We start from the raw sequence: 18,725 nt of genomic DNA, 5'->3' as shown, positions 1-18,725 counted from the left end.
GCTGGGACCCAGCTGGGTACCTGTCCTCCCATCAACACGGTGCCCCGGCCTTGGTCCCAGTTCCTGCCCTGAGGCCTGCCATCCTCCAGCCCTGCCCTGCCCTCCAAGGGAATGGTGGGGCCTGGGCAGTGCTCAGCCTCTGCCCATCCTTGCCCAGAGACTTTGCTAATTGACAGTGGACAGTGCTGGTGCCCAGGCCAGACTCTGAGATGGGGCAGTGCTTGAGGGGGTCCTTGACTGTGGGACCCGAGGGGCTCTGTGGCAGCTCCTTCTTCACTCTTGATCCTGGGTCATCAGGAGTCCTCTCTGCAGCCAGATGCCAGCAGGCTGCCATCCTGTGGTCCCTGAGCCAGGAAGGAGGCAGGGCGGGCCCACCCTCTGCACCTTGTTCCACAGTCTCTCTCCTTCCCAATTTACAAGAAGACCAATAAGAAAAACGAGAAAGAAAAAGGAAATAAAGTCATCACCTACTGGTGGCAGAGAGGCCCTCTGAGAGCTGGGCTGCACTACCTCCTGTCGCCTGTGGGGGCTGCTGTGAGGGCAGCTTGTGACTCCGCTGACCAGGGTGTCTTCGTGCTCCCACTCCTCATGCCCCTCCCTTCCAGAGCTGCCTCTGTGGGGGGCGGGGGCCGGTGGCTTGTCGCTTCTGACATCCAGGCTGCCTGGAGACCCCCTGGTGATCCGGCTGCTGTGAGGGGCTGGGGATGCTGGGAGTGGGTAGCAAAGCTCATGACGGTCCCATCTGCCCACCTCTGCAGCTCAGCCCGCCCTTCAAGCCCCAGGTCACATCGGAGACTGACACCAGGTATTTTGATGAGGAGTTCACAGCCCAGATGATCACCATCACACCACCTGACCAAGGTGAGGGCCACTGTGCCTGCCCCGCCCGCTCCCTTTTCTCTCCACTCAGAGGCCTGCAGTGTTCTGCTTTTTTGGCTTCAGATCTTTTAATACCTAAATTTTTAAAAGATTCCTTTGGAGAGTGCCAGTGTTCAGGGTGGAAGGCAATGCTCCAAGGGCCCAGGTCCCCGGGTCGAGCTTTGGGGCCTCAGTTTCCTGGTGGCATGGCAGCCTGTTGGCTGTGCTTTGAGAGGCTGGCTCCCTACTGGAGCTGTGGGCAGGTGGAGGTTCGGGGAGGTGGGGCCCGAGTCTGAGCTGTCTACACCCACAGACGACAGCATGGAGTGTGTGGACAGCGAGCGCAGGCCCCACTTCCCCCAGTTCTCCTACTCAGCCAGCGGCACGGCCTGAGGCAGCGCGGATGGCACTGGACCAGTTTGGAGGGATGGAGAGGCAGCCTCGTGCCGTGATCTGTGTTGAATGGGTTTTATTTCTTGGTGCATTTGAGAGAAGCCTGCCGTCCTCCCGAGCGCAGATGGAAAGATGTTCTGTGCTGTGGGCGGCACCCTCCCTCGCAGCGGGGTAGGGAAGAAAATTGTCCTGCGGGTTTTAATTTATTTCATCTGATTTGTTCTCTGGATGTGGCCTCAGCCCTCAGAACAATCCAGTTTTGCAGCTATGCGCAATGTGGGGTGGGGGGCCGGGCAGGTCCTTCCGCTGGGTCCCCTCACTCCATCAGCCAGCCGCACGGGCTGTCACCAGCTGTCTATCATCTCTCTGTGGCCCTGGGCCTCACTTCAGCCTGGCGGCACCAGACGCAACCTCACTGTGGCATGCCCGGCACCCTCCTGGGGGAGGCAGGCACACGGCAGCCCCCAGCACCAGGGCTGTGTCTCTGAGGACGTCGGAGGCTGGGCCCCCTGGGAGGGGACCAAGGATGGGAGATGGGCCAGGGTTTGCCCAGTCGGACAGAGGGGCAAGGTTTCAATTTGTTATTCTGTATCATGTTCAAATGCATTTTGGGGGTTTTTAATCTTGGTGACAGAAAAGACCTCCCCCTTCCCCCTTCTGTGTCAGAGTTCTTGGTGACTGTCCCACCAGGAGCCTCCCCTCAGATGACCTCTCCTTGATAGCACTTGACCTTTTCGACGCCGAACCTTTCCGCTGCCGCCCCAGGCCCGCCCTGACTCCCTCTGGGGGGTGACCGTCCCTGGGCCCTCCACACCCCTCCCAGCCAGACGCTGCCGCTGCTGCTGCACCATGGCATTTTTTTACGACATTCAACTTTAGTATTTTTACTATGATAATATGAAACTTGCCCTCCAAATTCTTCAATAAAAGTTGCTTTTCAAGTTTTTGGCTCACTTTGCTGGGTAGAGGAGTGCGTGGCCAGGGAGGGAGTGGGGAGCCCTAGGAGGGAACCAGCATCCTCAGAGCAGCTGGTCTTGCTCCTCTCCTCCTGTGGGCACCACCACCCCAGCAGGTCTGGGGACAGGCTTCGTGGTGGGCTCAGGGAGTCTGCGGGCCTGTGGCGAGATGGGAGGCCCTGGCTGGCCCTGCCCCCTTGGAACCCACCTCTTCTTCCCTTGACCCCACCCAGCTTCACCCCAGCCAGGAAGGAGACCACTGGACTATGGGCATCTGCCCCCCAGCCTCAGCTGTGGTTCCCCTGGGTGGGGCAGTGAATGAGACCCTGACCACCAGGAAGGCTCGGAGCTAGGGCCAAGATCATGGCCTGGGCCACAGTGGAAGAAGGGCCAGGAGGCCTGAGTGGCTTGTTCGAAGTTGGACAGAGCGGGAGGAGGGGCTGCGGGGGGGGAGGGAGGAGGGGCTAGGCTGGGTCCCAGGTTGCCCCAGAGCACTAGCTAGATGAGTTCCGAACCCGAACAGCGTACAGAATGTGCTGGTGCTGCCACCTGGTGGACGCCTGCCGGAACTACTCTCCGAGCCAGGAGAGGGGCCCACTGCCAAGCCACTGACATGGCACGTTAGCTGCCAGGCTCCGGGTGGTTGGTCAGTCAGGTGACCCGCAGATGGGTCGGGGTGACCCGCAGACGGGGTGGGAGCCAGAGGCCCGGGAGCCTCAGCTTCCTCATCTCTTGGACGGACTCACCATGGGTGTGGGTGGTTGCAGAGTCCGGCCCCTGTTGATGGCAGTTGGCCCCTCTCCAAGGCATTCCCAGGGGTGTGTGGCTGCTCTCACTAAACTGGAGAGGGTGCTCCACAGGGAGCACAGGCTGGGGAGGATGTTCTGGGTCTGTGGAAGCCAAGAACAGCCACATCTGGAGCAGTCCGGAGCTCTCTTCTGGGTGAGCTTCGAGACTGACAGGCTGGGAGACTGACACCGCTGTTCAGAAAATACACGAAACATGACACACTGAATAATGCTCCGAGGGTGGAGGCATCTATAAATAATGTGAATCTTAGAAACCAAAGGGTCCAGCAATCCATCCGACTCTGCCCATCCTCCGACTGAGCAAAGCATTACTGAAAGTAACCAAGGTGTGGGGTGCTCAGGCAGACAGTGTCTCCCAGCCAGCCAGGCTGAGGCACATGAGTGGCTGCTCCCAGCAGGGCCCCTCCGACACTGTGGGACTGCCTTCGGGTCATTCTTACCTTTTTTATGGTAGAGATGGGGGTCTCGCTATGTTGCTTAGGATGGTCTTGAACTCCTCGCTCTGGCCATCCTCCTGCCTTGGCCTCCCAAAGTGCTGGGTTTACAAGGTGTGAGCCACCACACCTGGCCCCTTAGGGATACTTCTGTAGTCCAGAGATAGAGGCGTCAAAGTCACTGGCATTAACACAAACATGACCCCGTGTGATGTCACTGTTACAAGTGGGTGAGGCCCTAGCAAAATGAACGAAATAAACGGAGACCCTCTGAGGATTTCCTGACCTTCCTGGCTACTTCCGGATGGAACCATCTACAGCAGGAGGCAGCATCCCAGGGGTGGGGGCGGGGCTATCAATGAGGGTGGGACGCACATCTCAGAAGGAAACTCCAGGAGGTGCAAGTGCCCTTAAAAGGGCAGTCCAGTTGTGGCTAGCAAGGTCAGGGCAGGACCCTGCAGCCCCACCAGGGCCTGCTGAACAGTGAGGGCAGTCTAAAGAAGTTATAGCAGGACTATGCCAACCCAGAGGAAGCTCTCCTTCCTGTGTCTGAGGTACCTTGAAGGAAATAGTGCATAAAGTTATCCATTTCCAAGACAAAGTGCCTTAAATCGGCCTAGGTCAGCAAACTCCAGAAGAAACAGGATACACTAGGCCCCTGCTTGGAGGGCCGAAGCCTGCTTGTCGCCCCCACCCCCTGCCCCTTAGTTGCCCTCACCCAAACCAAAGAAGTTCAGTCTAAGATGAAAGTTTACCAGCCTGCAAAACAGCTCGCTTGGTCTGTTCTTATCAGCCTGCCTAGCTACTTAGGCCGTAAGTCATATATTTAAAAAGCCCCTGAGCTAGCCAGGACTGCAATGCATCACAGGCTGCAACCAAATGCAGCAGGACAACCCTAAGGAAAACACCTAAAGCCCCTTCCCCACAGTTGCTTGTTGAAACTATGTTGGGTGTGCCTGCCCTTCAGACACCCGATGTTACAAGACTGTCATTAAAAGTCTCACTTTCACTGTTCTCTGGGTCTGGGTCCATTCTTTGGATGTGGATGGGTGAGTTCGTTTCCCACATACCCACGTCATGCTCTTTCCAGCACAAGGCCCGCCTGGAGGGGAGGGAGATAATAAGAATAACTTTAGCCCTTAGACTTCCCTGTTTCAGCAGGTGTGGGTAACTGAAGGCTCTGCAGGTCCCTGGGTCTGGGGGCCTCAGTGTTGTAGACAAGGTCCCAGGAGCTGAGAGTGCCACTGGGGAATGTCAGGATAAGGGCTGGGCCTGCCTTCCCAGATGTCACTTCCAGGGAATCTGCTCAAAGACTGAATTTATCATACAATATAGGTCTTTCATCCTTTTGCTTCTAGCAAGTCTGGGATAGAGCCACAGAAGGGGCTGACAGCGTGTAGTTTGGTTTTGCTTGTTTTGTTTGCTTATTTAAAAAGAATCTAACAATCACTGCTTTTTAATTGAGGTGTCTAGACCATTTATATTTAATGTAACTGTTGATATGGTTGAGCGTAAATGTACTATCTTGCTCTTTCCTACATGTCCCATTTGTTCTTTGCTCCCTCTTTCCTTTCTCCCTCCTTCTGGATTAAATGAGTACTGTTGATTGTCTCACTTTTCTCCCTCATTGGCTTATTTTTTGGATTTCAGCAGTTTTCCCACTGATGTTCTTTTTCTGTTCCAGTATACACACACAATCCAGGATACTGTGTTGCATTCAGAATAAATATATTTTAAATAAATGAATGAAGCTCCCCAGCCTTCTGGGGATTTCACATAAGTGGGATCATACAGTGTTTGTCTTTTTATGTCTGGGTTATTTCACTCAGCTATAGTGTCTTGAAGGTTCATTCCTATTGGAGCATATCAGAATTTTACTTCTTTCTAAGGCTGAATAACACTTTACTGCATGTAGAGCACACTTTGTTCATCCATTTGTCCTGTGATGAACATCTGGGTTGTTTCTACATTTTAGCTACTGGGGATAATGCTGCCAGAAACCTGTATACAAATCCTGTTCATGTCCCTACTGTCAATTCTTTTGCGTCTACACCTGTAAGTGGAATTGCTGGATCAAACAGTAATTCTATGTTTAGTTTTTATTTTTGAAAAAAATAAATAAAAGGAAATTTATTTTTTTTTTTTATAAATAAGGGAAAAAGGAAAGACTCTGTCTAGGTGTGTCGCCAGGCTGGAGTGCAGTGGCACAATCTCAGCTCATGCAGCCTCTGCCTCCTGGGTTCAAGCAATTCCCCTGCCTCAGCCTCCCAAGTAGCTGGGATTACAGGTACATGCCACCACCACACCCAGCTAATTTTTTGTATTTTAGTAGAGACGGAATTTCACCATTTTGGCCAGATGGTCTCTATCTCCTGATCTCGTGATCCACCCGCCTCAGCCTCCCAAAGTGCTGGGATTACAGGCTTGAGACACCATGCCTGGCCTTCCTTTTTTTTGAGACAGAGTTTCACTATGTTGCCCAGGCTGGTCTCAAACTCCGGGGCTCAAATGATCCTCCTGTCTCAGCCTTCCACACTGCCAGGATTGCAGGCACTAGCCACTGTGCCAGGCCTAAGTTTATGTTTTGAGGAACTGCCTACTGTTTTCTGCACTGGCTGCACCATTTCACATTCCCACCAGCAATGCACAAATGCTCCAATTTCTCCACATCCTCCCTGACACTTGTTTTGTTTTCAAATAACAGCTGTCCTGATGGGTGTGAGGTGGTATCTCATTGCGGTTTTGATTTGCATTTCCCTGATAATCACTTGAGCATCTTTTCATGTGCTTGTTTTGACATATTCTTTGAATAAATGTTTATTCAAGTCCTTCACCCATTTTTGAATTTTTTTTATTGTTTCGTGTTAGTTGTTCTCTAGGTACAGATGGTCCCTGACTTACAATGGTTCAGCTTTATGATGGTACAAAAGTGATATATATTCAGTATGCTCCTTAACAATATTTCCAACTCATGATGAGTTTATCTGGAGCATCTGTATAGACAACTGTCTTTTTCAAACATTTTTTCTTTTCTTTCAGTCTCTCTCTGTCACCCAGGCTAGAGTGCAATGGTGCGATCTCAGCTCACTGCAACCTCTGCCTCCTGGGTTCAAGTGATTTCCCTGCCTCAGCCTCCCCAGTAATTGGGACTATAGGTGTGCACCACCATGTCCAGCTAATTTTTTCTTTTTTTTTTTTTTTTAGAACGGGGTTTCACAATGTTGGCCAGGTTGTTCTTGAACTCCTGACCTCATGTGATTCACCTGCCTCAGCCTCCCAAAGTGTTCAGATTACAGGTGTGAGCCACTGCACCTGGTCTAGGCAACTGTCTTTTAAAGAGATTATATATATATACATATTCAAAGACAGGCTCTTGCCATGTTGCCTAGGCTGACCTTGAACCTCTATCAAGTGATTCTCCCAGCTTAATCTCCTGAGTAGGTGGGACTACAGACACTTTTAAAAATAAGAAAAAATCCTGCCTTTTGTGTCTTCCCAAATGGTGACCATTTCAGGTGCTCTTCATCTTTGTGTATATGCAGTTTCCATCTGGTGTCATTTTCCTCTGCCAAAAAAGCTGCTTTTGACAATTTTTGTAAATCTTTCAGCTTCTGTATGTCTCAAAAGCCTTCATCTCACCTTCACTTTTGAAAGATACTTTCACTGGGTATGGAATTCTAGGCTGACATTCTTTTCTGGCAAAACTAAATCTGGATGTTTATTCACGTCCTCTGCCCAACCCATAGTTGTTCACTGTCTGCTTGCAGTTTCTAATGAGAAGTCTTGTGGCCATTCTTTGTTCCTATAAACACAAGGTGTTTTTTTTCCTCTGGCTGCTTTTAGGATTTTTCTTTTTCACTGGTTTGGAGGAATTTCATGATGATGTGCTTCATGTAATTTCTCTATGTTTCTATTGGGTTTGTTGAGCTTCCTGGACCTGTGGCTTTATGCTTCCACCAAATTAGGAAATTTTATGGCCATTATTTTATTTATCTATGTAGAGACAGAGTTTTGCTCTTGTCGTCCAGGCTGGAGTGCAGTGGCGCAATCTCAGCTCACTGCAACCTCTGCCTCCCGGGTTCAAGCAATTCTGCTGCCTCAGCCTCCCGAGTAGCGGGATTATAGGCACGCACCACCACGCCCGGCTAATTTTTGTATTTTTAGTAGGGATGGGGTTTCACCATGTTGGTTAGGCTGGTCTTGAACTCCTGACCTCAGGTGATCCACCTGCTTCAGCCTCCCAAAGTGCTGGGATTACAGTGGTGAGCCACTGTGCCCAGCCTACTATTATTTTTTCCAAAAGTCGTCTCTACCCTGCTATGCCCCTGGTCCATGGCTCTCCAGTGAAAGGCACAGTAGGCTGCTTGAAGTTGTCCCACAACTCGGGAGTGCTCTGTGATTTTCCCCATTTTTTTTTCGGTTCCCTTTTGGATAGTTTATATTGCTATGGCTTTGAGTCCACTGAGGTTTTGTTCTGCAATGTCTGTTTTGGTTTTAATCTCCCGGTGCATTTCCATCTCAGGCACTGTGTTTTTGTCTCGGAAGCTGTTTGGGGCATTTTTATGTCTTTTACTCCTTTTCCTAACACGCTCCTGTTTTCTCCTACCTTTCTTAACCATGGCCTTCTGATGTCCTTGTGTACTCAGTAGACGATTATTCTGCTGCCTTGTGTCACTTCTGGGTCTGCTTCTGCCGACTAACTGCCCTTCTCATTGAGTCGTGTATTTTCCTGTTTCTTTGCATGCTAGATTTTTTTTTCTTTTTTTGAGAAGGGTCCCGCCCTGCCGCCCAGGCTGGAGTGCAGTGGTGAGGTCTCGGCTCACTGCATCCTCCACCTCCCAGGTTCAAGTGATTCTCCTGCCTCAGCCTCCAAAGTAGCTGGAATGACAGGCACCTGCCTCCACGCCCAGCTTATTTTATATTTTTAGCAGAGACGGGTTTCACCATGTCGGCCAGGCTGGTCTCGAATTCCTAGCCTCGACTGATGTGCCCGCCTCAGCCTCCCATAGTGGTTGGATGACATGTGTGACCCACTGACACTGGCCTCACGCTTGTCCTAAAAAAGCTAACAGCAAGTGTTTTCCCCTTACTTTTGAGTTTTGCTCTGGGTGCTGTTAAAGTGCCCGCAGCCATCTGGTCTTTTGAGGCCTGACTTAGACCTGTCAGGAAGGCACAGGGCAGCCTCTAGTCTAGAGCTGATCTAGCCTGGATGTCCTCTACCCTGTTCCCATGAATGATGTTTCTCTACACGTACTGCTGGGAATGTGACTTGCTTCCTGCTTTCTTCCACTTTCGTCACACACAGGAGCCATCAGTGCTGAGCAGGAGCCTTGAGGGGACACTGAGGCAGTGGCTGGTCCAGCACTGCAGCTGCCCTGGCTCCGGGCAGCTGTTCTGTCTCAGATATTACTATCCTGCACTGGCTGCTGTCTGACGTCTGCATATTTTGTCTTTTTTTTTTCTTCAGTCATCTACGGCCAGTTTTCGTTGCTCCGCCACGGCTGGAAGAGCAACAAATATTTACTGCAAACATATACGGCAGGTACTGCTTTGGGCAAAGCCCCATCCCTCATGGAAGCGGTATCTCAGTTAGTAGAGAGAATAAGTACGTTGGCATACCTTGCTTAAATATGCATTCTATCCCGTGGTAGAAGTTAGGTAGAGCAAGAGGGGCAGTGATAGAAGGGCCGCTTACACATTAGGGCACTGGGAGGCTTCTCTGAGCTGAACCTGCGGAGCTCTCTGGACATCCAGAGGAAGCGCTCCCGGCAGAGGGAATGAGCAGCGTGCCGGAGAAACATGCTGAGCATCCTCGCAACAGCAGGAAGGCCCGGCTGGGGCAGAGCGACCCTTGGGATGGGGGAGAAGGGGTGAAGCCCGAGGCTGTGGGGCCACAGGACATGTTTAGCCACTGGAGTGTTGGGACAGGGCAGTGACAGATGTGGCTGCAGTGTTGGGACAGGGCAGTGACAGATGTGGCTGCAGTGTTGGGACAGGGCAGTGACAGATGTGGCTGCTGTGTTGGGACAGGGCAGTGACAGATGTGGCTGCAGTGTTGGGACAGGGCGGTGACAGATGTGGCTGCAGTGTTGGGACAGGGCGGTGACAGATGTGGCTGCAGTGTTGGGACAGGGCGGTGACAGATGTGGCTGCAGTGTTGGGACAGGGCGGTGACAGATGTGGCTGCAGTGTTGGGACAGGGCGGTGACAGATGTGGCTGCAGTGTTGGGACAGGGCGGTGACAGATGTGGCTGCAGTGTTGGGACAGGGCGGTGACAGATGTGGCTGCAGTGTTGGGACAGGGCGGTGACAGATGTGGCTGCAGTGTTGGGACAGGGCGGTGACAGATGTGGCTGCAGTGTTGGGACAGGGCGGTGACAGATGTGGCTGCAGTGTTGGGACAGGGCGGTGACAGATGTGGCTGCAGTGTTGGGACAGGGCGGTGACAGATGTGGCTGCAGTGTTGGGACAGGGCGGTGACAGATGTGGCTGCAGTGTTGGGACAGGGCGGTGACAGATGTGGCTGCAGTGTTGGGACAGGGCGGTGACAGATGTGGCTGCAGTGTTGGGACAGGGCGGTGACAGATGTGGCTGCTGTGTTGGGACAGGGCGGTGACAGATGTGGCTGCAGTGTTGGGACAGGACAGTGACAGATGTGGCTGCAGTGTTGGGACAGGGCAGTGACAGATGTGGCTGCTGTGTTGGGACAGGGCAGTGACAGATCTGGCTGCTGTGTTGGGACAGGGCAGTGACAGATGTGGCTGCTGTGTTGGGACAGGGCAGTGACAGATCTGGCTGCAGTGTAAGAACAGACTGCCGGGTGCAGGGCAGAAGCAGGGAGCCCAAGGAGTGCTATGCAGGGACCCTACAGGGGAGGGAAGCAGGCTGGCCTGAGCAGTGTGGTCCTGTGGGGCAGGGATGTGGCCGGAGGATGTGAAGGGAAGAGCCGACAGGCCCGAGGGGGCGGTGACAGCAGGATCAGAAATGAGGGCTTGGGTGGCAGTCTGTTGTGGACACCTGTAAGGAGTCAGCACATGGCTGACCGTGGCCACCAGCTACTGGTGCTCCCAGCACAGTGCCCGCCGGCTGCTGCACTCTTGGTAACTGAGTGGGGTGGTCAAGGAGGTTCTCAGTGCAGGAAGACCCTGGCCAGTCCTCTGCAATCCCTTCTAAGCTGCCCCCTGGAACTTAACCATGCTAACCGCCTCTCTGAGGACCCCTCTACCCGTCACACGGGCGTGGTGTATCCGTGGCCACAGAGCAGCAAATCCCTCTGGGCCTGGCTCCAACCCTTCACCTGGGCACCACTGATTTTTCACTAAGAATCAGCATCATTTGCCCCTCCAAGTGCTTCCCAGGAACAGCAAAGGCTCTTCTCAACTCTCCCCAGCACACGCTCCCAACTACCCTCTGCCCCAAACAGCCTTTACTCTAGGCCAGAACTTCTCACAGGGGCTGTGGCGCCCTGGAAGGGCTGGGATCCGCCTCAGTGGACTCATGCCGGGACCCAGTACTCAAGCAGCCTGCCTTCTTCTGTCCTCCAGGCCGCCCCGCCTCCTATCCTGTCCACTCCTCTTCCTTCAAGGCCCCACATAAGCTACACCGACTCCAGAGGGAGCACGGCTGGGGCCACCTCCCCTGCTAGACCAAAGCTCCTGGAGGGCAGGGGCCTGACCACACGGCTGCCAAACGAGCAGAGTGGGCACCATGATGTGATGCATCAGGCGTGCATGACAGTGGCATCTGGGCATGGTGTGGGAACATCACCTCTGTCCGAGAGTGTGTAGCACACTGGCTGTGCACCCTGGAGCCAGCTGGGTCCTTTCTCCCCATTTACGGCTGGGCAAGCTGGGGAGGAGTATGTTGTGGGCTGAGCCCTCCCATCTGTACAGTGGAACGAGTGAGGGGCCTCACGTGATACAAAGTGGGGTCTCTAGGAGCTGGCAGGTAGACAGCAGGGGCCACAGGCCCCACCGACTGCCCCTTAGGCCCTACCCAGGTGGATGCCCTCCAGCAGGTGGTGGGTCACAAACTCCACCCTCAAAAGTGCTGACACAGAGTCCTCTTGTGCAAATATAAAGAGGTTTATTCATTCTGTCATTAGGAGTACAAAATAGAACATGTAAAAGGCACCCCTCCCGCTCACCCCACAGTTCAGTGTGAACACCGAGCGTGCGTCCAGGGAAGGCTGCCGTGCATGGCGTGGCTCTCAGTGAGGGCAGCCGGCTTGAGCCAGCTTTAGGTCTCGAACATGGCACAGCTGGTGCACAGCACTTTCTCATACACGTCACTGCAGCTGCGATAGCACCAGGGCGGGGAGAGAAAAGCTGCTGTCAGGGGCTGAGTTGTGTCCACCCCCCACTCCATTCAGACATCAAAGTCCTAACCCAGGACTCCTCAGGACGTGACCTTGTCTGGTGACAGGACCACCACAGGCCTAATCCATCTAGATGATGGCGCTGACACAGGGGCCCTAATGCAACAAGACCAGCGTCCTAAAAACACTACCATGTGAAAAGAAAGACAGAGAAGGACGACGACACGGTGATAGCAGGGGGCCGGGGGCTGTCTACAGGGAACACTGAAGACAAGCAGCAGACGCCAGGAGACAGGACCGGGACAGGTTTCCCGCTGCAGCCTCAGGAGCCAGCCCTGCCAACACCTTCCTCTCAGACCTCTGGTCTCCAAAACCGTGTGATAGCGCCTCTCTGCTGTCTAAGCCACCCGTTCTGTGGAACTCAGTTACAGCAGCCCTAGCTGATTCCACTGCTGATGAACCCATAAGGAGCCCAACCTCGGTTTCCAGGAGGACAGAAGCTCTCCAAAGAAACCTCCAGATGACCACTGAAGCACATCAAACAGTGCTTTCTTCTGATGCATCAAGACTCTAAGGGTAGGGCTGGGCATGGTAGCTCATACCTATAACCTCATCACTGGGAGGCCGAAGCAGGAGGATCACCTGAGGTCGGGAGTTCCCTGGCCAACAAGGGGAAACCCCATCTCTACTAAAAATACAAAAATTAGCTGGGCATGGTGGTGTGTGCCTGTAATCCCAGCTACTTGGAAGGCTGAGATGGGAGAATCACCTGAACCTGGGAGGTGGAGGTTGCAGTGAGCTGAGACTGCACCACTGCACTCCAGCCTGAGTGACAAAGTGAGACTGTGTCTCAAAAAAAAAAAAAAAAAGCTCTAAGGGTAAAGGCTACAGAACCCCACACAGCACAGGGAGAAACTGACTAGGAGAGACGCCTCGAGGAAACAAGATTGGCAATGGCTACCTCAAATACAAAAGGACCATGTAGTCAGCAAGGCAGCCAGAACTGCTGCCACCTGGTGTTGCAGAGTTTGCCAGCAGTGCTATGTGTGAGCCGTGAGGACAGCCCCTCCCTGCCACCAGCAGCCAGCTGGAGAGCCCTGCAGAGGACAGGTCAGGCATGGGCCAGTGCAGGTGGGATGCTGATGGCTGCTGGGCTGCGTCTGTGTTAAGCCAGAGCCATGTGAACAGATCCTTGTTTTCTGCCACTCACGTGACTCCTGGTCCTGAACCAGAAGATGGCAGGAGAGTAGGTACAAGACTGAGGGTGTCACGGGCCAGGAGCCGGACCTGGGAATGCCACTTCCGGCTTGTGACCTGGAACAAGTGATTTATTCGTGAAAGCAGGCAGAGCCCACCTCCTGTGCTGTGGCTGGGATAAAGGAGTGCGTCCACGGTGGGGACAGTGGGCCACTCAGACAGCTCATCATGAACTCTGCGGGTATGAGGGGAAGAAAGCAGCAGAACGTAGGCACAGGCCAGAGAAAACAGGCACGAGGGAGTCCCTCAAGGGTGGTGTGCAGGGCAAGAGGGAGTCCAGCCACATGGGGCTCTGGGACCCCCCTCTCCGCTGAACTGTCCATGCTGTGTTCAGTTCCGCCTTGGTGAGAGGGCCACCAGACACTCAGAAGACCCTGCCCTTTTCAGTTTACACAGAAGTAGAAAAGAAGGGGAATTCAGTGGGTGAAAGGCAAAGACAGAGTATCCCACATCCCTAGCTAGCCCGGCAGATGATTCCCAACCTGGATGGGAACGTTCCCCACTCCTGTCCATACTGAAGCCCTGGGAACTGACCACAGGCATGCGGTGCTTCTCCCTAGTGCTGCTCACCCCTGCCCAGGGCTCTCTGTCTCCAGTGAGTCTGGGCCTCAGCCCCAACTGCAGAAAGGCTCAAGAGAAAGAACTCAAGATGTGACATGTGGTTTCTATTTAGATGGACAATTTCAGACACTGTTGGGACTAATCTTGCTTTGGGTCTACAGAGCCAGTTCCACATGTGTCTGGATGAAGTAATCTTTCTCATGGGGCAGGGCAAACAGGTTCCCACTGTCCACTCCCACCTACCAGCTGAGTAGCCCGGGGGTAAGAACGCCCCTCCCCACCTTAGGAGTAAGGACGGGATCCAGCCAGCTGCAGCAAACCCACCCACAAATGGGAGACTATGCAAACACTCCACTTCCTGCCTGAGAGCAGCCAAACAGCACACGTGACTGTGGTGAGCGACAGTGTGTACCTGCTGTCACCAACCAGGGATTCCGTGGACAGTGAGCCATTATTCAGGAAGAATGCCTATGAGAAAGTGCTGGCTTGCTAAGTCCTAACGGGGTACCAGGAGGCAGCTTAAAGACCAGGACAGGAAGTGGCTGAAGACAGGGACCAGAGCCAGATACAGAGCAGGTCCTCTGTGAGGTTTGGCTTTCCCTTAGAGAGGATTACTAACCACTAGAGTTGGGCCAAGCATCTATTGCCACCATGTCCTGTTAGGCAATGCCCGATGGCACTGGGTCAGGGGCCAAACATGTGGGTGCTCTGGGCCCTTCCCCACATGGTTGACCCACTCGCTCCGTCATGGCTGGGGCTACAGGATCTCAGCAGCTCCAGGGACTGAAGTACTTACTCCACGAGGCCACACAGGGTACAGGCCACAGCGCCACAGCCCCAGCAGGTGCGCACACACCGCCCACACAGGGCTCGCTCACACTGGCCGCAGATCGCCTTCCCATCCACGGCTCGCACACATGAGGAGCAGGCAATGGACGCTACCCCGGATGGGTCTGTGAGGATGAAACGCCATGCTGTCAGCCTGGAAGGAGACTGGAGATTCCAGGACTGCAGGGCTACCGGCCTCCCCGCACACCTGAGGGCAGAGGGCTCCGACCCGCCTACCCTATCCCCACCTACACTAGATCCTTCCGACAACCCATGAGCCTGGTACAGCACACAGGACCCCCATTTTACTAGAGAGAGATCCACAGTGAGAGATGCCTGTAGGTGACTCCAAGTTCAGTGCTCCTTCCCTTACCAGGTCCCTCTGCTACCTGGAGAGGCCAGTGCTGGAGGGATCACTCTTCCCCTGTTCTTGTCAGAACGCCATGTATCCCATCTGGGTCTCAGTGTGGCCCACTGCCTCGCTGGTTAACAAAGAGGTGCCTGGGCTCCTCCCAGACACACCAAGCAGACTTGTGGGCAGGGTCGGGGACTGCCTTTCTAACAGGCAACACAGGTGATGGTGTGAGACCCACACTGCACAGGGATGGGACCGCTGTGCTTCCAGCCATTTGGGACTGTCTGAGAGGGCTGCAGGCAAAAGCAGACGCGACACCCGGGGAGCCTGCTGCTTTTCTGGTCCACTAGTTAGAAGCTGTTTAACAACTTCCCGTCTTGGATGGGAAACCTCCCGAGCCAGAAGGCCAAGCTCTGGGTGAGACTCCTGCTTGCCCAGGGAGGAAAAGCCCGAGCTTGCAAATAAAGAAAAAATGCTTGTGCTGCCACCTGCCACTCACCAGCTTCAGAGGCCTGCCCAAGGCTCCTGATCAGGCGACCATCTGGTCCAATCAGCATCTGCCCACGTGCAGCCCTCGGGACCTCTGTAGGGCCAGGCTTTGGGGACTCTGGTAGGTGAACGACGGCGCAGCCTTCATCCCATACACGGTCCAGGTAGGCCTGGGCCCCGAGGAAGAGCAGTCGCTTGGTCTTCTCTGGGGGAAGACAAATCATTCTCATGTTCTTCACTGTATACCAACGGAGCCTCTGCATGGCCGCTGAGTCTTTTCAGCCTCTCATGGACCCCTTGGTCCTACTGTGTGCCCTCTGTCACCCAGTAATGCATGCTGTGTCCTGGTAAGCTGGGTCTTGCTCTGCCTCTACACTGAGACGCTCGTGCCTCCCTTCCTTACCTGGCTTAGCTGTCATCTACTCCAGAAGACTCTGCCCTGCGGCCCCACCTGTGTCTGAGGCAGGGGTTCCCTCTTCTACTGCTCTGCTCATTTTCTGCAATCCACAGCCGGCCTTGCCTCACTGAGCGTGTTCCCCTTTCTCCCTTTCCTATTTCCCAGCACTCCCCACCCAGAAAGCAGTCTCTGTGGAATGCACAGAGGAAGCTCTGCACTGTGGAACACTAATTCACAAATCTCGCCCCTGCCTAGGAAGCAGCCAGAGGCTCGGAGCTGGGCCTGCAGCCTCCAGCCAGCGCACACCCCCTTCACCTGCTACAGACTTGCTGGCAAGACAAGCGTCCCAGAACCTTGCAGACCTCTTGGTGTAGAACACACACCATCCCTGGGAGCTGAAGGGCCTGCTCAGGACCCAGAGCAGTGGTTTTCCATCAGGCTCGGTCACCTCAGGAGCTTTGGAAACTAGACCCAGAGACGCTTTGTGTTTTCCACCTCATCGTAACACAGTTAAAGGTAGAGATCCCAGAAACTCCGCGTGGTTCTACATGAAATCGGCAGCCGTAACAGGGACAGGGTAACTCAAACGGAGTGGCTGATGACAGCCCACAGCACCCAGCACCTCCTCCTCCTGGCCCCCCACACCTTTCCTATCCATAATGAGAAGGGAATGGGATTGACACACAGTTCAAAGTACGTGTCCTGCACTTACCATGGAAGGCTCACTGCACCCACCCGTGAGTGGGTCGGGTTAGGGAGGGCTAACATCTGCCAGTGTCAGGGCACTCGGGAGAGTAAAGAGCTAGCCTGACCCAGGCCCCATTTCCATCTTCCTCTTGCCTGCACAGTCTGAATTTTTCAGCTCTCCGGAGAGAGGGCACGCGCTTGCGGTCCAGCCACGTTCCCACCGCGTCGCTCCCCGTACCCCGGCAGGACCGGAGACAGCACCCGCATTCACAGCCGCAGCACACCGGAGCCTCAGGAGGGGAAGCCTTTCCCTCACCCGCAAGGCACAAGCAGCACCACGGAAATCACACACCTCGGTCACTCTCTAACTGCTCTACAGGGCAGACCTTGCGCCCCAACCACTAGGCGAGGTGAGCGCCACTTCCTACCTGCCCCGGCGTATTCATCGCCCTAGTGATTAGTGATCACTGACGATTACGATCATTTTTCCTGATGATCGAGAACGCCTTGAACACGCCTGAAATGTACAGGACAAAGCCAGGGAAGGCCTCGCATCCGCCCGGCGCTGGACATGCAGCCACACGGAGTCCTGCCTCGCTCCGCCTGGGCTGACCCCTCTGCCCGGCTAAGCCCCACTCTTCCCACGGGACGCGGCCCAGACTGCTCTTCCAAGGGGCCCCTGCGCCATCCCTGCAGGTGCGCCTGCACCAACCTGCGCCCGTCCTGATCACCTGTGGTGACTCCTCCTGCTGCTGGTCTCCCCCACTAGGCTGCGGAGCTCCCGGGGCGCCGGGCAGGAGGTGGGGGGCGCTCCATGATTACCTCTTGGGTCAGGAGGGGCACTCCGGGTCGACTCCCTGCAGGACGCCCCCCTCCCGACCCCTCCCAGGGCATCCAGCACGGGACAGTCCCGAGGAAGCGCCAGGCAGGTGCCGCTGACTGCGGGGCGGCGGCTAAGGACAGAGACCCTTTACTTTCAGGCTGATGGACGCGGGGGGCGAACGCTGAGGTCCTCACTTCCCCCTCACCGACCCCAGCCCTGGTCGTGGGCAGGTTGTGTCCCCGGGACCCCAGCTCAGGCCTCGGATGGGAGGCTGAGGCCAGGCCCGACGCAGCGGACGCTCAGCAGTCCGCCCGGCACTCACCGAAGACCTCCTGCGAGTAGCGCTCAGCGCACACGCCGCGGCTCAGCTCCCTCTGGCCCACGCGCACCTTGAGCTGTAGCGGGGCCGCGTCCGCGAAGGGGCAGTCCCGCTTGGGCATCGCCGCGGGCCGGGAGCTACGCTGCTCCGCGGCCGCCAGCCCCTTACCGCCGGCGCCGTGACGTCACAGCCGCGCGCCCATCCGCGGGCGTGAGCGAGTTGGAGGGCGAGGGAGCGACGCGGTGCGCGATAGGCTGCGGGCGAGGTAGGAGGCGGGGCTCCTGTGCAGAGCGGCGCGGGATAGGCCGAGGGTGAGATCGGGGGTGGGACTCGTGCGTCGGTGATCAGAACTGCGCGGCGCGGGAAAGGCCCAGGGGCCAGTTTGAGGCTCAGAGTGGGCGGGTCGGTAGGAGGGATTTGTGCGCACGCGGCTCAGGATAGGCGGGAGGAGAGACTAGGGGCGGGGTTCCTGTGCGGCGCGAAGCGGGGTAGCCTGGGAGACAGGTCGCGGCGGGATTCTACAGTGCGGGAAGAGCCAGCAGGAGAGGCTGAGGGTCAGGACAGAGCCGCGAAGTCGGGGAGAATAAGGGGCGGAGCTTCTGCATCGGGGGCAGGCCTCGTTTGAGGATCGGCGTGGGATAGGCCAGGGCGACATCGGAGGCGGGTCTAGTTTGAGGAACGGCGCGGGATAGGCCGGAGCGACGTCGGGGGCGGGCCGGGTAGGTGGCGGGATTCCTGTCAGCTTTTGTTTGGTTGAACGGGTGGACACTGGTCGTGGTCCTCATTTGCTTCCCCGAAGTTCGGGGCGGCCCGCTTCTTCCTAGTTTTTTCCTTTTAGAGACACGGCCTCGCTCTGTCGCCCAGACTGGACTGCAGTGGCAAAGTCTCGGCTCACGATCCTCCCGCCTCGGCCTCCCGGTAGCTGGGCCCGCAGGCGCGCCCGGCTGACTTTTGGTTTTGGGTGGGAGCGGGGTCTCACTGCGTTGCCCCGGCTGGTCTAGCCGCTCGCCGTGGCGGTCCCCGCCTTCCGGAAGTAAAGGCGTGAGGGGGCGGCCCCGAGGGCTCCCGGGTGCTGCTTGTGTGGAAGATGTTCCTGCGCAGCGGGTCCGTCTGGCTCAGGTCCCCAGGCCGCGCGGTGCAGCCGCGTTGTCCCTTGTCCGGGCTCCGCTCAGCAGGGGCCGCTCTGCTCTGCGCTGCCCCGGCGGGTGCGGAACCGCCGCGTCCCGTGGCGTGGGCTTCGCG

At 55.7% G+C, this 18,725-nt stretch overlaps 2 protein-coding genes across 7 annotated transcripts in view; one reads left to right on the top strand and one right to left on the bottom strand.

Annotated features, from left to right (window-relative positions):
* The window catches only part of AKT1 (AKT serine/threonine kinase 1), a 30,340-nt gene extending 28,148 nt beyond the window's left edge, over positions 1-2,192 (top strand). For all 3 annotated transcript variants that reach the window (XM_035261696.3, XM_035261695.3, XM_035261694.3), the window contains 2 exons: positions 759-861; positions 1,172-2,192. In XM_035261696.3, the coding sequence (XP_035117587.1) occupies positions 759-861; positions 1,172-1,251 (183 nt within the window). In that variant the 3' untranslated portion in view covers positions 1,252-2,192. The remainder of the gene's footprint in view (positions 1-758; positions 862-1,171) is intronic.
* Positions 2,107-17,675, bottom strand: SIVA1 (SIVA1 apoptosis inducing factor). 4 transcript variants are annotated; one of them, XR_008474626.2, is made up of 5 exons: positions 17,487-17,675; positions 15,268-15,462; positions 14,382-14,538; positions 3,457-3,600; positions 2,107-3,187 (listed from the first exon to the last, which is right to left on the bottom strand). XR_008474626.2 is itself a non-coding variant. In XM_035261699.3 (4 exons), the coding sequence occupies exons 1-4, from the start codon at positions 17,602-17,604 to the stop codon at positions 13,355-13,357; spliced, it is 519 nt and encodes a 172-aa protein (XP_035117590.2). In that variant the 5' UTR covers positions 17,605-17,675; the 3' UTR covers positions 11,519-13,354. The 4 variants fall into 4 exon arrangements, 2 of the variants coding, with proteins under 2 accessions (XP_035117590.2, XP_009004901.2); XR_008474628.2 differs by having other exon boundaries at positions 2,107-3,097; XM_035261699.3 differs by lacking the exons at positions 2,107-3,187; positions 3,457-3,600 and adding an exon at positions 11,519-13,403.
* Positions 17,676-18,725: the final 1,050 nt, after the last annotated feature.

Source organism: Callithrix jacchus, chromosome 8 (assembly GCF_049354715.1).
Source record: "Callithrix jacchus isolate 240 chromosome 8, calJac240_pri, whole genome shotgun sequence".
Lineage (NCBI taxonomy): Eukaryota > Metazoa > Chordata > Mammalia > Primates > Cebidae > Callithrix > Callithrix jacchus.
This window is presented reverse-complemented; position numbering and strand designations above follow the sequence as displayed.